Source organism: Papaver somniferum, unplaced genomic scaffold, assembly GCF_003573695.1.
Source record: "Papaver somniferum cultivar HN1 unplaced genomic scaffold, ASM357369v1 unplaced-scaffold_33, whole genome shotgun sequence".
NCBI lineage: Eukaryota > Viridiplantae > Streptophyta > Magnoliopsida > Ranunculales > Papaveraceae > Papaver > Papaver somniferum.
Genome location: NW_020644373.1, coordinates 2,513,875 through 2,532,949, shown reverse-complemented (window position 1 = coordinate 2,532,949; position 19,075 = coordinate 2,513,875). Strand labels below are relative to the sequence as shown.

The 19,075-nt window shown below is 35.3% G+C and overlaps 2 protein-coding genes and 1 long non-coding RNA gene across 3 annotated transcripts; 2 read left to right on the top strand and 1 right to left on the bottom strand.

The window, feature by feature from the left end:
• The first annotated feature begins 486 nt into the window (after positions 1–486).
• LOC113342007 (probable protein phosphatase 2C 14) lies at positions 487–9,514 on the top strand. The gene is made up of 6 exons (XM_026586676.1): positions 487–843; positions 948–1,118; positions 3,205–3,212; positions 7,861–8,023; positions 8,122–8,301; positions 9,476–9,514. The coding sequence occupies exons 1-6, from the start codon at positions 487–489 to the stop codon at positions 9,512–9,514; spliced, it is 918 nt and encodes a 305-aa protein (XP_026442461.1).
• Positions 9,515–13,822: 4,308 nt separating this feature from the next.
• Positions 13,823–14,332, bottom strand: LOC113341980. The gene is made up of 3 exons (XR_003356300.1): positions 14,223–14,332; positions 14,071–14,109; positions 13,823–13,944 (listed from the first exon to the last, which is right to left on the bottom strand). It is a non-coding gene; the product is annotated as an uncharacterized LOC113341980 (long non-coding RNA).
• Positions 14,333–16,048: 1,716 nt separating this feature from the next.
• On the top strand, positions 16,049–17,086 carry LOC113342006. The gene has a single exon (XM_026586675.1). It carries the CDS (start codon positions 16,049–16,051, stop codon positions 17,084–17,086), a length of 1,038 nt encoding a protein of 345 aa, XP_026442460.1.
• Positions 17,087–19,075: the final 1,989 nt, after the last annotated feature.

Genomic DNA, 19,075 nt, shown 5'->3' with positions numbered 1-19,075 from the left:
TCCCAGAATCTAATCCAGGTTGAACACTGCAATGTTTCTCGTACAAGCATACCTAAAATCCCATGACTGATTTAAGATAAGATAGCGGTTCCTAAGTGGATCTACACCTTGGATGTTAAAATTGCTAGTAGATCACTAGAATTAGAACTGAAAGTCTGAAACCCAATGATCCGGTTTCGGGTAATTGATCGGGTGCCCTCGAGTCCAATGACACCCCTAGTCAAAGAAAAACGATTAGTCATCTCAAGAATGAAATGACAAAATCTTCGCCGTCAAAATTTCTAGACCGACTCATTAAAAGATATCCGAATCTAATCTAAGACCATTGGTAAAATTCTTCTTTTTTCTTCCCACGAAAAACTCGATCCAAAGTTCAAACCTTTTGACCCAAAACCCTAATCTTTCGCCTTGCAAATCTCTTTCTCTAAGACTCCATTTTTATAGCCGTTGTAACTTTCTTTCTCTCTTCTCTCTTTCGGCGAAGCAATGCCGAGTATAGTTTCAACAATGGACGAGAATAACAATCCCTTTCAACATTTTTGCCCTAAAAATGAAATCTTGTTTTCTACAGATACCAAGAAGAGCACCATTGAACCTAATCTGAGTAGTGGAGGTATATCCTTGAAGAGAAAAAGACCACCAAAGATACAAATACCTTCAGTCTTGAAGGAAATTCAGGTAGACAAGGTTAGAATTAGGGATTTTAACAATGATAATAAGGTAGAAAATAGGATTGTTGAGTATATTGAACCAGGAGTTGGGGTTTTTTCTATTAAAGGAAAGAAGAAGAACATGGAAGATACTCATATGATTGCTCTGGGTTTTAATGGAAACCCTAAGAAGGTAAATGTGTTTATGTTAAGGATTTTCAATTTCAGCAATTTCATTTATAATTTTCTTGAAAAGAAGGACTATTGATTATGGGTTTTTGTTTTGGGTAAATTTAGGGTTTTTTGGGGGTTTATGATGGGCATGGTGGTAGAAAAGCGTCAGACTTTGTTGCAGAGAATTTACACAAGAATATAATGGAAATGATGGAGAATTCAGAAGGAGATTCAGGAAAGAAGGAAGCTATTAAAGCTGGATATCTGAAAACGGATCAAGAATTCTTGAAACAGGTTTGATTACTTGCAAAGGGCATACCTATAGTTCTTGATATCAACTAGTATCTTCTTGTATATCATGTAAATTAGAGTATTCAGCGTTCCCGGTTTTGGCATAGTCTCATTTTTAACATTGTGTTTTAGTCGCTGTGGGGGAGTTTTTGTATGTTGAAATTTGGAATTATCTATTGAAGTAACTAGTTCAGGCTCTCCAGGCCCCAAAAGTTGTCCTTATTGGCAGGGGTGTATATTGGGGTTGTTTTCAGTTTACAACAATCAGGGCGCCATCCATTTGTTGGTTTAATGTATTTACATGCGTGGTTCACTATGGCATTTGTAGGTATAGATTCTTGATAAAAAAATTGATATCTATGTGAACTTATTATAAGAAAATCATTGTTGTGATTGATGTTTACATAAATTAGTTCATCATAGAATGTTTACATAAATTGGTTCACCATGGCGTTTGTAGGTATAGATTCTTGATACAAAAATTGACATCTATGTGAACTTATTATAAGAAAATCATTGTTGTGATTGATTTTACATAAATTAGTTCATCATAGAATGCTTAGACACCTTGATGTTAATTGATAACTAGATGTTAATTTCTAGTTTCACAATGCGAATTTCTATCCATATAAGAACGTTTTCTGGGGTTGTTTTCAGTTTACAGCAATCGGGGTGCCATCCATTTGTTGGTTTAATGTATTTGCATGTGTGGTTCACTCTGGGTTATGGCATTTGTAGGTATAGATTCTTGATACAAAAATTGATGTCTATGTGAACTTATTATAAGCAATGCTCTATTGTGATTGATGTTTACATAAATTTGTTCTTCCTGGAATACTTAGACACCTTGATGTTAATTGATAACTAGATGTTCATATCTAGTTTCATAATGCATTTCTATCCATATAAGAATGTTTTCTGGAGCTCGTGGACTCTGTTTTATCTTGTCTGAATTTTAGTTCGAGTTATATGCAAATAGATCCACTAAATTTTGATTGTAGTGTGTTGGGTGCAATAATCAAAAACAAGGAAAAATCAAATAAGTAAAAGTTATTGATACTTAGCTCCTTTGTAATGGAAGTGATCGATTTGATGAAACAGACGAGCTCCCCATATCTCCGCAACAACAACAAGGCAAAACTTTGGAAAAACAGAGTGAGTCACGTGTTCAACACGTTGCCCTTAAGACATTAACGCTCGGATACACTCAAGAGTGATGCTATAGCCCTCACAGGACGGATATCTCCAGGATAAAACGCCCTACTACACCTACTACTAGCATATGTAGTAGATGCTCAACTTGAGCTTGGCAACTACGAAAAAACCATAAAGGAAAATATCGAACACTTGAGAAAACAATATAAAATGTTTTTTCCCTTAGGGGTCCCTCTAAATATAGAGCAACCCCTTTCCCATAGATTTTACAAAAGTAGTGAATTTGTTTATATAATTGACAAATACAACTTAAGAAGAAAAACTCCCCGATGTGGGACTAAAAGGTTTATATTGTTTCTTAAAACTACTAAAAATTGGAAACTCCACAATGTGGGACTAATAAGTTTCATTCACAAAAGAAAACAATAAATTATAATTTTTATTAAAAATTTAAAAATTTATTTCGTTTTCCAACAATCCCCCACATGAATGAAAACTCAATAAAACATGAAAACACAGATAGATCTTGGTAAATCAACATCTCAATCTCACGATCCAAAAAGACTGATCGTGCAAGTGTTGCAATCATACTAGTCATTTCTACGTCCTCTCCCTCACACAAAAGTGTGTTGACCCCAGGGTCATACCATGGATTGCACAAATCATAATAGTATTGAGAGCTTTCATCTTTAGTTCTCACATGGTGAGACTATAGGTATCTTTCATCAAAGTGAAAAAGAATGAACTAGTGAACCCTTAGTGACCTTTAGGTTCTAAGTTCCAGTAATACCAAAACCATCAAAACGAAAATCACATAAAAAGCGCAGGAAATACCATTTTAGGCAGAGGTGTCCATGAGGTTTTGAACCTTTGCTTAGTGAGATATTACCGGAATTACTTGCTAGAGACAGTGAACTATGTATTGAACTGCTAGCATTTGATGTAATTCGCGATAACAACCACGGTTGATATCTCCAAGGTTTCTGCCAAGCTCGTGCCATTTTGTCCAATTTGGCCCTGAACATATCCTGTTTCTCAGAATGCTCTAGAGAATCAAAGCTCATATTCTCATAGGAAGTGGCCCACTTCCTCATTCAGATAGGTGAGTTTCCATAAAGAGTGTTACTGATACACCCCACTTCGATCTTAAATTGAAACTATAAAACTCATTAAGACTTCTTAAAAGTCATCCTTCACATGCAGTCACACTATCACGTCTACACCATAGGGAAGGGACAGAGAATAAAATTCTCTGATAGCGTTTACCTTTACCCACCATAAGTTAGTTGTCTCATTCGAAACCTTGATCTTGGAATCTACAGTCAACAAGGTTGAGTATCCTTCATGGAAAGTTTAATTCATGAACTTAAGCCCCTTCCCCCTTGATGCGTTTCTAACTATCTCTTGGGATAAACCTTTCGTCAAAGGTTGCGCGATATTCTCCTTGGACTTTATCCAATCAATGGAAATAACGCCGATTGAGATTAGTTATTTTCAGCTTTAGCTATTATAGCTGGCACAGGCCTATGCCAGAGAGGATTGTCTTTTAAAAAAGCATCTTAGGCACTCGCCCCCCTCTCGTGCTTTATCTAACTCAATACTCTCAGATTCCATAATGAATTGAGCAATATATGTTTGTTTGTAAATCTTCCAAAAAAAAACCCTCATGCTAGAGTGAAACACATCCACTCATAGACTTAGACTCCTCTGAGTCAACTATCCAGTTTATATCACAAAGTCCCTCAAGGACATCAAGATACCTTTCATAAATCAAATAAAGGTAATATAGTATTTTAGGTACCATAATACTCTACTCAGTGCATCTGAATGCTATTGCTCTGGACTATAATTATATCTACTTAACTTACTCACAATATAGGCAATGTCTGGACTCTTACAGTTCATTAAATTCATCAGACATCCTATAACTCTTGAGTATTCAAGTTAAGATACTCAATTACCCTTTTTTCTTGAGTCTACAAGAATAATCGTACGGATTACAAACAGGCTTACAATCACACTGATTGTATCTCTTAAGTACAAATTCAACATAATGAGAATAACTAAGACTACATATATTAGATTATTTTCTAATCCTCATCCCTAAGATTACATCAACAGGGCCCAAGTCTTTCAAGTCAACGTTCTCATTCAGCGCATGTTTTTAGTGGAATTAATCACATCTATGTTTGTATCAAGTATAAGCATATCATCAACATACAAGCATACAATCACACATGCATCCTTAACAAGTTACTTGTAAATATACTTGTCAGATTCATTAACTTAAATCCACTACACATTATCACATGATCAAATTTTTCATGTCACTGTTTACGTGCTTATTTTATAAACCATACAAAATTTTGTTCAACTTACAAACTTTGTCATCATAACCTTTCACTACAAAGTCCTCAAGTTGGTCTATGTAAATTTCTCTATCTAATTCACGATTTTAGAAAAGTTGTCTTAACATCCATCTGATGTATCTCTAATTTGTTTATAACATCAATAACAATTAGCATCTCAAGGGAAGTAAATCTCGTCACATGTGAATAAGAATCAAGGAAATATACACCTTCTTTTAGTTTATAGCCTTTACCTACCAACTTAGCCTAATATTTTTCCACAGTTCCATATACCTAATGTTTCCTCTTAAATACTCATTTACATGTCATGGTCTTACTCTCTGGAGGTAAACTAGAAACCTTCCAAGTCAGGTTCCGACGGACTGAGTTCATTTCACTAAATGAAGCTTCTTACCATAATGGGGTTTCAGTAGATATCAAGGCTTCTTTACAAGTACAGGGCTTAGACTAAGCTAGGCATGTTATGAAGTCGGCTTCATAAGAAGTCTCAAGTCTAATTGTTTTACTTCTCTTAGGCTCAACCTTAACTTCATCTTCCTTTAAGATAAGTTCTGACTATTTGAAAATAAATCTAGGGGATCAACAACACATCTCTAATGAGGTACAGGTTTAAGAATAAACATGTTCAAAGAACTCAGCATCCCTAGATTATGTAATAGTATTCACAACAAAGTCAGAAAAATCACACTAAAGTATGAAAAATCAGAACACACAACCAAAAATCTATATGTAGAAGTATACTCAGCATACCCTATATGAAGACACAATCAACATTTTTGGTTTCTATCTAGTTCTTTTAGGAAGAGGAATGACAATCTTAGTCAAACACCCCCACACTTTGACGCATTCATAAGAAGGTCATCTACCTTTCCATAAATCATATGGAGTTTCATCTTATCCTTAAGGGTACTATATTCAAGATATACTAGTTAAGAGGACTGCCTCCCCCCCCCCCCCCCGCAGGTAATCCTGAACTAATCAACATGGAATTATCATCTTCTTAAGGATACATTGTTATGTTCAAGGCTTCTAATTGGTTTTGAACTTCAAGTTTATACATCTTAAGGCTTCTAAGGCATCATCCTTATCCCTAAGAAAGTATACAAGATAGTACCTCGTACAATCATCCACGAAAGTTATAAACCATCTTTTACCATAGTGGTTTTGGGTTGAACTCATGTCAACTAGGCCTAACTGAATTAATTCTAAGGGCTTAGAATTACTGAACATTTGTGCTAAAAGATTTTATAGCATATTCATTTCACTTTTGTGTTCAAGATCCAAACTAAATTTGGGTACGTAGCCTATGCTAGGCAGTTTATGCATTGATAATTTTACGGTTCCAAGTCTACCATGCAAAACATTCAAAGACACACAAAGGAAAGCACAAGAATCAACTATGTTCACTTCATCAGATTTTCCTTTAAACTTATATAGACCCTAAGTCCTATAACTGTTGCCTAAAAAATCAATGCCCTTAGTTATAACAAGTTTTCTACATTTAGTTAAGATCTTCAATCTTTTACCATCTTCAAGAGAACAAGATACAAGATTCTTTCATATGCTCGGAACATGAAAACTTCATTCAGTGTGAGAATATTACAGAGATGAGCTTATGCTCGACCGTTCCCTTTTATGCAACATCTGTCGCAGATGAGTTACTCATATAGAGTTTCTCTACATCCCTTATCCTCTGATAAGAGGTGAACATGTCTCTGTTTCAACAAACATACTTAGTGGCTCCAGAATCCACCCACCAGTCTCTCACATTGGTTATTAAAATAACTTCCGACATCTCAATGAACTCGTTCTAATTTGTTTCAACTAAATTAGCATTAACTTTTTACTTATTAAGGTTTTATGTTGTCTACACTTTACGGCCGTATGGCCAGGAATTTTACAAACACAACAATCACCCTTAATTAAAGTAATGCCGGATTCAGTTTTACGAAACATACCTTTCTTATGAAGACTACGCTTAGAGTTGTGTTTGATGTTCTCGCATTTGTCAGCTTTGGAAGACTTGTGTTCATCCACATGCGCCTGGTAGCCATGTTCCTTTTCAATTTCATGTCACAAGCTTCGTTTATACTCTGACCACGGAGATGGTAATTTCCCAATCACCTAATACACCACATCTCACAAACCTTAGTTTAGATAAAATATGAGTTTTGAAGATAATATATAGATTTATAAACTTCACTTGAACCACCATATCAAAAAACTCATGGTTACCCCTAAAAACTACTTTAGTTAACAACAAAATTCTGCCCGTCAGAATTTTTCAGGAACGTTTCTCTGTTTTGTAAAATTTCAAAAAAATACTTTTACAACTCCAAAAATTCTGAAATTTTACGTGGGTAACTATCAGGATGTCTACTACGTTGTGTCAAAAGGGTTCATCTAAATTCCTTCTATGTTAAGAGATAAACTCGAAATTATACAGCTGACCAAAAATTCGTTTTTGTTTTTCACTCCACAATTAACATCCATGATTCACAAACCAATCAACCATTTTCGATTATTACAAATTATAATGTCTTAAGATTGTTGGGTGCAATAATCAAAAACAAGGAAAAATCAAATAAGCAAAATTTATTGATACTTAGCTCCTTTATAATGGAAGTGATCGATTTGATGAAACGGACGAGCTCCCCATATCTCCGCAACAGCAACAAGGCAAAACTTTGGAAAAACAGAGTGAGTCACGTGTTCAACACGTTGCCCTTAAGACATTAACGCCCGGATACACTCAAGAGTGATGCTATAGCCCTACAGGACGGATATCTCCAGGATAAAACACCCTGCTACACCTACTACTAGCATATGTAGTAGATGCTCAACTTGAGCTTGGCAACTCCGAAAAAACCATAAAGGAAAATATGGAACACTTGAGAAAACAATATAAAATATTTTTTCCTTAGGGGTCCCTCCAAATATAGAGCAATCCCTTTCCCATAGATTTTACAAAAGTAGTGAATTTGTTTATATAATTGACAAATACAACTTAAGAAGAAAAACTCCCCGATGTGGGACTAAAAGGTTTATATTGTTTCTTAAAACTACTAAAAATTGGAAACTCCACAATGTGGGACTAATAAGTTTCATTCACAAAAGAAAACAATAAATTATAATTTTTATTAAAACTTTAAAAATTTATTTTTTATTAATCGTTTTCCAACATAGTGTCCCTTCAGTTTATTAATCTTACATTTGTTAAGCAGTGGTTCTTGCTGTGTCACTTGCCTTATTGAGGAGGAGGACATTACTGTCTCAAACTTGGGGGACTGCAGGGCTGTTCTGTGTAGAGGTGGTGTGGCCGAAGCTCTCACGACGGACGACATAGCTCGACGAGAAGATGAGCGGAACAGAATAGAAAGCAAGGTAGTGTATGGTTTACGCAAACTCAATAATGTTTACATTGAAGGTTAAAGGGTTAGAAAAGCTTTTTTACGCTTCTTGCCTTTGAATGTATGCTATAGGGAGGATACGTGGAGATTCACAGAGGTGGTTGGAGGGTTCATGGTATCCTTTCTGTTTCAAGAAGTATTGGAGATGTCCATCTGAAGGAATGGGTAGTGGCTGAACCTGATACAAAAATCTTGCCTTTGACTCCAGACATGGAATTCCTTGTCTTAGCCTCGGATGGACTCTGGGAAAAGGTTAGTAGAATATAGCTCTTCCTTGTTTTAATTGAGTGATGCTACATTGACACAAAATTTCTACCGTGAAAAATCCCGGTAAAAACAGCCCCGTGGCCCCCAATAGGGATTAGCAGGGGGTGGGCATTACCCACCATGGGTCCCACATGATCTGTCTCTACCGGTATTTTTCATGGGATTTTGTCCCCTGTAGACAAATCATTTTCGGTTTTGATTAGGCTAAAGTAGTTATACATAGAACCTCAAACATTGTGTAGAGAGGATCCGTTTGTGTGTGTGTACACTCAAATGCATGTGTTGAAGAGAAAATTTATTCTTTCCGAAAATTGTTCAACTCCAACGTGAATCTAGGAAGCTATCTTTTTTAAGCCATTTATGAAAGTTCTTTTTGTTCTGCTTATTCCTTTTACTGTTTTTCATTTTTCCCCTTTTCTGTTATTCTTTACAATCTTCCTTTTAGGCATCCATGTGCTTTTTCGTTTTGGTAACTGGCTGCTAGTGCTGGTTACATCCAGCTGGTTCAAAAAAAAAAACAAAAAAACTAGTCAAGGATAATATGATGCTGGTGGTGATGTTATTATTGACTTTTCCCCCTATCCGTTATCATGGTCTAATGTAGTGGTCCATGTTTGGCTTCTATACATGCTTTTGTTTAATTTTTTCTTATGACTTTTTAGAGTTGTGACAGCCAGCAGCATCCAGTTAAGTGCATGTCAACCAATGGTCCAATATTTGATTTGCATGTTTTTATTTAAATTTACCATGAACAAATTTAAATGTCCCTTTTCAGGACAAATGGAACAAATTTTATGGCAGGGGACGAGACAAGCATAAGTGTCCCTTTTCAGGACACCTTTAGGTTGCCCGCAACCCCACTGACCCTATCATGTATCTTAGCTTTTTCTATCATTCTCTACTGTGTAGTCAAATAATATCCGGCAACTGTTCCATCTAAGAGACTATTGAGTGAGTGATTCGCTGTAGTCATTTATGGATCACGTTTATTTGTGTCCTATACACTCTCTTTATACAATTGTAATATGTAAGTTATACTGGCTACAATCTTTGGTTGTTTGTATTGTATTTATCTTTGGTAGGTAAACTTGGTATTATCATATTTTGTCAGTTGATCGGAAATCTTAATTTGGCTCTTTTGTTTTTCCATGGATAATAGGTTGACAATCAAGAAGCCATTGATATTTATCTTTGGTAGGATCGAAATGTGATTTTCTGAAACAAGAAGAAGAGGGTCAGCCTGGGCATGAGAATATTCGTCCTCTTCCGAAAACAATGAGAATATCGGTGGTCAAGCAACAGATTATTAAGACTCCATCCCCGAAACAAGTTAAAAAAGGAGGCTGTAAGAAGAGATGTACCACCCCTCGTGGGGGACTACTATCTGCTTGTAAGGAACTTGTAAACCTTGCTCTTACTAGGGGTAGTTTAGATGACATCACGGTTATGATCATCGACTTGGGTCACTTTAGATGCAACAGATGACATGATTGACTACCATCCACTGTCTTCTGCTACTTTAATCGCTGAATGTGCCTTGTACATATGAAACTGTTTGATGAACAAACAAAGCATCCATAAATGATCTACTTGTGCATTACTTGTAAAGTTATGAATGACGTGAAGACACACGCTAATTCTTTTGTTCTCCAACTACCTGGATACTCCCTCCGTCCCATTAATAAGTGACCTAGTTACTTTTAGATTTTGTCCCACCATTAAGTGACCTATATCACTAAACAAGGTGATATTTCTAAAATTATCCTTTTAATTGATTATAAGAAATATAAGAAATGTGCATAATTTGATAGTCATGTTTATACTCGTTATGTAGCTGTTTTAAAATGCTTTTCAACGGTACAAAGTTTGAGAACATATGTGGTGTAATTTGAGAGATAAATCATTTCAAAATTTCACTATTTATTATCCATAAGGGTATAATTACAAAAAGTGTTTAAAAATATTTTTCTCCTTGCTTGTCTTAAAAATTGTGCAAACTTGAACTAGGTCACTTAATAGTGGGACGGAGAGAGTATATAAGAAATTAGAATGCTTTCTTCTCTTTTCCTCCTTGGTACTCACCAATATTGTTAGTTTGTTACCCGTTCTGTCGGACATGTTTCATCGAATCACATATCGTGTTTTTTTTTATTAACTGATTTATTCATAACTTTTGTGCACCGAAGAATGATGAACTGTCTTCACGTGGAAATTCCACATTATTATGTTATTAGGTAGCCAATCAAGAACAATACTAGCTAGCTGTATAAATAATAAGTTGAAGATGAAAATAGAATCAGTAATACTGTCTTTATTATTAATTACTAGGATATGACCCGTGCCGTGTTATTGTTATGGCTAGGTGCAACTTCATTGGATATTTTTATAGTGTTTAGATATTCACTCCATGTATTGGGTTCAAGAACAATTTCCTTTGTTATAGGTTTATGTATCGGGTTCAAGATACTCCACGTATTGGGTTCAAGACTTTGTTACGGTAACATATGTTTTACAAATTAATGTATGTTAATTTGTATTTTTCTCTTCACGGGGTTTGGTTAGTTTTTGTTATCGGTTTTCGCTTATACATCTTAAATAAATCTTAATTTTTTAACAGATTGGTCCATGTTAGTAAGAGAAGGCGAATTTAAAAATAATCACGCAGAGAAATTATTGTGCGACAATTTTTATTTTGCATGCATGGAATTCTAGGTGTACCCATGAAGTTGAATGATATGATCATAATCAGTAAAATATCAGCCAAACAATCATTAAACAAAACATTTTAGCTTTTAACTTCTGTCTTGTTAAATCCAACTACCACCTAGACGGACGCTCTTGTTTTCCCTTATTCGCTCCAATTACCCGTCGGTCGTGGCATTGAGTTGAAGTTTCCTTTTGGTTCTTTTCCAGCTTGTTGTAGTAATTTCTCCAGAAGATACAACTCGTAATCCAGAATTTATTTTTTCGCTGGATTTTTTATTCTGTACCATGTCGTAAGCCTGTGTGCGAGATCATCGCACATATCCAGTCGAAATTTTTTTCCATAGAATTTCTAGTTTTGTTGGGTTGCATTTAGTGAGTATGATACTAAAAAGTCTTCGTAACTGGTAGCCGATCTTCATCACCGCCGCCTGTTCTAGGCATTTCTCCCATTCTCCATCGTTCTCCCCGGTCCCGGATCACCAAAGATGTTTGCTACTTCAAAAATGTACCACCAATCTACAACTGTCAGTTCTACCAAGCTCATGAGTTCTAGATTGGAGTACAACATTTAAACATCAAGACCCCACGTATATCGTAGGATCTGTGCGCCATTATTGAATCCAAAAGTTCATCTTCGGTGATACCTCATCTTTTTATAATTTGAAGATGCCGACCAATACACCCTTCCATATGGTGATTGTGGCTATAAGTTGTCATGTACATGACTTGGATGGAACTGCCCCTGTGATCTACGAATTGCAGGTTACTTGCTGCTTTTGGGTGTCTACTCACAGCTAGCTAGTATTTAGGTATCAGCTTTATTTAGTTCAGATACCACTCTTATGAATAATTTGTTGTGCGGGGAGATTTCATTTTTAAACCCACAAAAACCTGGCACATCTTGACAAGTTGAAGCTGAGCATGTGTACTCATCTTTTATTCAACATTTTATTTTAATACTCTCTGTTCCTTTTTAGAAGGCTGTTTTTTATAGATAAATGTTGCAGAAAAATAGGCCGATTTCCTAACTGGGAAAGTCAAATGTTACTTTAATTTTTTGGGATCACTTTTCTCTTAACTTCTTTTGCTGACAAGTGTCATGTGGATCATTTCACTTTACTTCTTTTACTGACAAGTGTCATGGGGACCATTTCACTTCACTTCTTTTATTGACAAGTGTCATGAGGACCACTTTCAATGATTAGTTTTCTTAATTTCCTAAAATTTCTCTAAAAACAAAACCAGCCTATTAAAAAAAAACGGAGTGGGGAAATTTTTTGAACTCGGTGCGAGTTCAAAATTGAACCAGCAGATTTACCTCCGTTGGATAATCAGGATTGCATACCATATCTTTGAAATAAACTGTATACTATTAACCACAGTTACATACCATATCATTGAAATAAACTACAGTATCTTGCCAAATCAAATTAGTATTAACCTGATACCCGTAATATATCTGTGATTTGGCCGCCAAAATCTCAACATATGTGAATCCAGTTATATATTCCCCACCTCAATCAATAGTGTTTGTTTTTCATGATCATTTAAAGATCTTAGTTCCGATTCCGTGGATGCTTATTACGATCCAACTATGATCTTTTATTCTCTTTTGCAGTCTTCCTTGCTGCAATCTTGAGATGATTTGACAAATCATTGTAGTATATATCTCGGTGGTTCATAAGAATTTTATGTGATCATCGGAAAAGAGAACGTGAATGGAGGTCGATGTACTGCTATAACAGAATTGCAATGAAATTAAGAAGAGGTTGATAAGCTGTTTTAAGAACCTGTATGTTATTTTTTGTTACCTACCTTGCTCTGTTTGATCGTACTATATCAAGATGAGGTTAATGTTAGAAAAACGCTTTAAAAATACCAATTTTTCCATGGACTATGTTTTGATCCCTAAACCTATTGCCCATTAATTGTTTTTTCATTTGAATAGATAAAACAATAGTCCCACATTGACTAAAATCTAAAGAATTTTAGACTTAAATACCATAGAATTGGCTATAAGGGCATGACCCTTGGGTCATTAGACTTTTGTGCTTGGAGGAAGGCCTAGACTAGGCAAGGTTGTCTTTCCCTGAAATTGCACGTTCATGAGGATAATAATTTTTTTTTTTTTGTAAATGCGTACTATAACAATGCTGCTAATAAAAAACAAAAGTTTTTGTTATGTCACAAAAGATAGACCCAAGATTCAAAATAGGTTAAAAACATGAAATATCATTGGAGTTCACAAATGTAATACCTGAAGTCCATTTTCAATCAGCAGCTCAAAGCAGGAGCTATAGTAGTGACTCAGAGGATTTTCGCAGAGCTGTATGATATCTTACTGCAAAAGAAATTTCACCAATGAAATTACACAACACTGTATCCATTATATTTGCTGGCTAGAAGATCATAGGCATGGGTAACTTTTGCCATTCATGTTCGACGTCTACCCTGTTAATTTTAGTTGATAAAGATTTGTGCTTTAATCATAAGGAATCACGCAATGTTAAAAGGTTAATAATTCTCTTGAATTACGCTCATACTAATGTTTATGCACTGCATATTACATATAACTCTAAATTAATGGTACAGACTCTTCAATAGAATCGTTTGAATGTAGATGTAGTAGGAAGTATTTCAAATATTCAGTAATATCAAACAATTTTCTAAATCTGCAAAGAAAATTTTGCATTTGATAAATCCTTAAAATGTTTAAAAAGCAGTAATTACCTAGTTACCATGCAATATATCCCTTGCTTGTAAAACATGAAAAATTACAAAAACTCGAGGAATATCTACTGTGTCTTCTCACTCCATAGAGACCCACATACAAATCACAGTGGATTCCCTTCCTCTATACTGGATAGTGGATTGAGACATTTTTGGAGGGAAGCATATGATCTGGGGTACCATCTTCCTTTCCTGCATTTGTATTGTTATAGTAAATATTACTCGAAAAAGTAAAATTTACAATTGGTTGGGATATATTACACCTCTACTCAACATTGATTTGAAACGCTAATCATATTTATGAGTAGAAAATCTTACCTAGTGTGAGAGACCCAAAATTTCCAAACAATAAGTTATCTGTGACCTACCAAGAAAAAAAGAAAATCAAAATCCCCCCAAAAAAATTAGAAATACAGAAACTTATTATCAAAAAGAAACAAAAATTATTGGTATACTTCTGAAATTTCTACCTTAATTTTTCGAAGATGACGAAGATACACAATGATCAACAAAGGAAATGACATAAAAAAATGGTAGGAAATTTTTTAGGCTAGCCCAAAATCCTGAAGATACTAAACTGATGGGGAAAAGGATATTAAGATTTATGTGACATTCATAAATCAAAAGTAGTGGCTCCCCATTGACATTGATATGAATTTTGGAAACGGTGATTGAGAGTTCCCAACGAAGAGTGATGAGAATGATTTGAAACGTCTGAAGCGAAATTAGAGTAACGCCTTTCACATTCAATGTCAAAATTATGAGCCAGACGTTTCAAGGAAAACATAAATGCTGTAACCGACGTCGTTTAATTCCCCAAAGTGTAGATGACTGTTCATTTTGTTAAAGTAAATCACATCATTTTGTTTTAGTATAATGGCTCGATTCCGGACCATCTTTTAAGTTTCAAGAATGTAGATAACTTTTGTTGCTAATCTGGAACGTCCTTTATATATCCAAACTGTAGATATCTGTCGATCAGTAAAAACACCACTGTTCCTTATAATATACTATCTCCGTCCCACTATTAAGTGACCTACTGTATAATTAAATTTAGTTATACACTAGGTCACTGAATAGTAAGTTCATCCTCTCCTTAACAACAACAACAAACAGAATAGGAAAAGACTTGATAATTTTGACCTTATCATAAGTGCCAACCATAGATCCTCCTTACTCTCTGTCCACCTTACCTCATGTCTCAACAGCTAGTCTTAGATTACAATTATTGACTAAACCTATACAGGAAGACACCAAACCTATGTTTGTATCTTATGGTGAAATTCATTCATCTTCCATCTTTCACACCACCTCAGCACTTGGAATTGTGGATAGAAGCGCAAGTGTAATAGTGGAATAGTAGAAACGCTATTTTTAATGGAGCTAAAAAAACGCAATTAAGAATTAAGTTTTTTTCTCCAGCCGTTAGATTTCAACAACTCGTTTTAAATCTACGGATAAAAAAAAGGCAAAAGTCAATTCTTAATTGCATTTTTATAGCTTCATTCTTAATTGCGTTTAACGCTATTCTTATTAGCGTTCAGTGGAATCTTGCTTGGATTTTCTATGAAAGAGCCCAACTTAAAAACCACTAGACTTGACATTCCATGATTTTTACACACTTCAAATAGTTACCATAAGACTTGCTCTAATATGAATTGATTACTTTTCCCACTCGCACATGCTAAAGTTGTCCTGTCTTTGAAATTCTAATTTTTTTTCTTCTCAAAATTGTGATAGAACTGTTTCTTTCACTTCCTTTTAACAACTGATCCGCAATACGCAAAAGCTGGTGCACGTAGTCTCATGTGGAAGTCTAATTGTCCAAGGTGAATCTCAGGTTCACTGCATGCAAGAAAAGACCAGACCAGACCCACAGCTCATTTCTTAACAGGAAATTGAAAAGTTAAAAAATTGGCGGTAAAAAGAAAACATAAGAATGAAAATCTAGATTATGTATTAAAAAAGATGGAATATAAAAAGTTTATTTCTTAGTTCTTACTCCTTTTGCCTTATAATTGCCAGTTTGTAAATTGAAGAATTTTTCATTTTATTATTATTATTTTTAACCCATATTGCTGTCAAGAGAAACTCTTCTCTGGCAGCATCTGTGAGTGGCTCTTGTGTATGGGTCTCTCTGTCCCTTTCTCCCTCTCTCTCTCCGTGTTCATACATACGGAGAACTCTTATATGTATATTTTCTAGTTCACCAAATTCATTTTAAATTCCATTTCTCGGGTTGTATTCATTTTCTCGATACCCATATAGCAGATTATTTAGTGTTCATCATAAAAACATGATGCAAGAACCTATTGGTATACCTGCTTGTTTTTCATCGAATGATAAGGATTCAGCCACCATAACAAGATCAGGTCAAAGTGTTTTCATGTCAGTATATCAAACTAAAGTAGCAGGCCAATGTCGTCTGATTACAGTTTCGTGGTGCAAGAATTTATTACTCCATGGTTTATCAGTTTCCATTGAAGGACCAAATGGTGAGACTCAATACAATTGTAAAGTTGAGCTCAAACCATGGTATTTTTGGAAAAAACACGGTTCCAGTCGATTTCAAGTCGAAGGTAAAACCGTTTCAATCTATTGGAATCTTAGAACTGCTAAATTCAATGGAGAAACTGAACCACAATCAGATTATTATGTCGCGGTTGTTTGCGATAACGAAGCTGTATTAGTTCTTGGTGATAGAAAGAAAGATGCTTATAGAAAGACAAGTTCAAGACCAGCATTGATTGAACCAATACTAGTCTCGAAAAAAGAACATATTTTTGGCAAGAAAAAATTCTCTACCAGAACTAGATTTCATCAGAAAGGTCGAGTGCATGAGATTTCTATCGAGTGCAACAACAACAACAATAGCTGCAGCGGTAGCAGCAATAGTAATAGCAGTGATAACAGCACTTCTTCTTCGTCGTCTAATGGTGGTAGCGGTGGATTTGAGCCAGAAATGGAGATAAAAATAGATGGGAAATTAGCAATTCATGTCAAACATCTGCAATGGAAATTCCGGGGTAATGAATCATTATCTATTGATAAAGTCAGAGTAGAAGTATATTGGGATGTTCATGATTGGTTATTTAGTCCTGGTTTAAGACATGCATTATTCATATTCAAACCAACTTCCGTACCATCATCAGCAATTACATCATCTCCGCCTTTAATATCATCTTCTTCGTCTACAACAACGCCACTTTCAATGCAAACACCGGGGAGTTCCGTTTCAGTCAAAGACCCTCATCGATACGATACCAATATCGATAACAACGAAAATTGTTCATCGGGTTATTCTTTGTTTCTTTATGCTTGGAAAGTTGAATAACAGCATGATCGTCCTCAATTCACAATGAAAGCCTGCAAATGGGTTAGTGTTTAAAGTTCAATTTGTCCATGGCCACGGAAGAGAGTGCTTGTGTTTGTGGTGAAGATGAAAAGACGAGGGTGGTGGATATCATGTGTGTGTAGTGTTGTCCACAAAGAGTGTGGAGGAAAGGTTGGTGGTTAAAACAACCACCTTAACAGCTGGTATTGTTTTAGTAACCTGGTATGATTGGGACAGCACAAATTGGGATAATCAAATCAAAATATATGTATGATTGTTTCAATGATTCCATCCATCTGTAAGAAGAGATCAAGTTTTTTACCCCTAAAACATGATTTTTGTTTGGGTTTAAGGCTTATAAATCTATTTTGTATTGTTCTGACCCATGCGAATTCCAAACTGGCAGAAACGAGTAGAGAGAGATGGAGAGAGATGATGATGAGGTATGACGAGGTGGCTAAAGGGAGGCGAGGGTTTGTTAGATATGTGATGAGAGCACTAATTATAACACCTTGTTTGTACGTTTATTTCAATTAATGCACATGAAATATTCTTTTTTTTCTTTATGCTTATCGATCAAGGATCATCTAACTTCATCCCCAACTAGCCGTATACAATACAGAGATACAGGATTCGATATGCACATGCTATCGAATTCCATATGAGATAAACAAATCGAATTCTCATAACAGTGAGATTCTTTTGGGATTGCTCATGAAACCAGGCAAGCAGAAGGCCATAATAATGCTAAGCGAAAATCAAACTCATTAAAGGTATCGATTATTCCACGTGTGTGGTGTTTCCGGTTGTGTCACACAGGAGTAGAGATTTAAAACGAAGGCCACCATCAACTTCGACATAACTTTGAAACATTTACACTAAGCAAAAGTTTAATCCTAGTGATACCTTTGTGTATGCATAAAATCATCACATTACTCGTTGGACTTGTATATTGAATCTATTGGGGATTTGTTGGATATCTAATCACTAACCAAATAAGTTAGATTAAATATATATTTGGTTATTAATGTAACCAGATGACGGAAAGGAAGTATGCTACTATTTTGTTTGAATCACAGGAGGCATAAGTTAGTTATGGACATTTTTAGTTTTTGGACTTGAAGAGACATGTCCACAAGTACTGATTGGATATCATGTAATCCATAATGAGTCTGTTGATGGTTCCTCGTATAGGTTTTGAAGAGACATGTCTTTTCTCTTTGAAATCTATAAAAGGTAGTTCAAGTAAAACCTGAAAACACACTGATTCTAACTTCTTCTCGCTCTAACGAGTAGTAAAATACCAAGAAGAGTTCAAGGGTGATTCGTCGATTGTTGTTGATCGCCGATCACGCAAAGACTTGATTGTATCATGAGAAACGGTTTGCATTCGATCGCGCAACAAACTCTTAGCGAGTGGGAGCAAATAATGTTTTAAGGAAAGCGATTAAATGACTTCAATCCATCGATTTTCGATTTCATACCCTAAATTTCCAACATCCTTTTTTATTCATTCTTATAGTGGAGGTACTATCTGTTATGAGAGCTGCATCATTGAACTTAATCTCTGGTTTCAAGCCTTCTTCTGAAGCTTTTGAGATCAATCATCTGCAATTTTCTCATGATTTGAATGTATTCTTAGATGATAATTCTGATCAGGTGAGCAATCTTAAAAATATTTTGCTGGGTTTTGAATTGGTCTCTGGTTTGAAAGTGAATTTAAAAAAAAATGCTCTTTTGCCGGTGGGTAATGTTGTGAATGCAATGCATGCTGCTTTTATTTTTGGTTGTCAAATTACTTCTTTTCCTATGAAATATTTAGGAATTCCTTTGGGCAACAAATCAAAACCAGTGAAGGTATGGGATGTAATTCTTCAGAATTTTCAAAAGAAGTTGAGCATGTGGCAAAGAAAGTATCTCTCAAAAGGAGGAAGACCAATGTTGATTCAAAATTTGCTTTCTAGCTTGCCAGTTTACTATTTATCTCAA

Bases quoted from the DNA above. Each gene is read 5' to 3' on its own strand.
- LOC113342007 (XM_026586676.1), top strand. From the start codon at position 487: ATGCCGAGTATAGTTTCAACAATGGACGAGAATAACAATCCCTTTCAA. The intron at 8,024-8,121 runs GTAGTGTATGGT...TGTATGCTATAG, and splicing joins GGAACAGAATAGAAAGCAAG to GGAGGATACGTGGAGATTCA. The intron at 8,302-9,475 runs GTTAGTAGAATA...CATGGATAATAG, and splicing joins CGGATGGACTCTGGGAAAAG to GTTGACAATCAAGAAGCCAT.
- LOC113342006 (XM_026586675.1), top strand. From the start codon at position 16,049: ATGATGCAAGAACCTATTGGTATACCTGCTTGTTTTTCATCGAATGAT.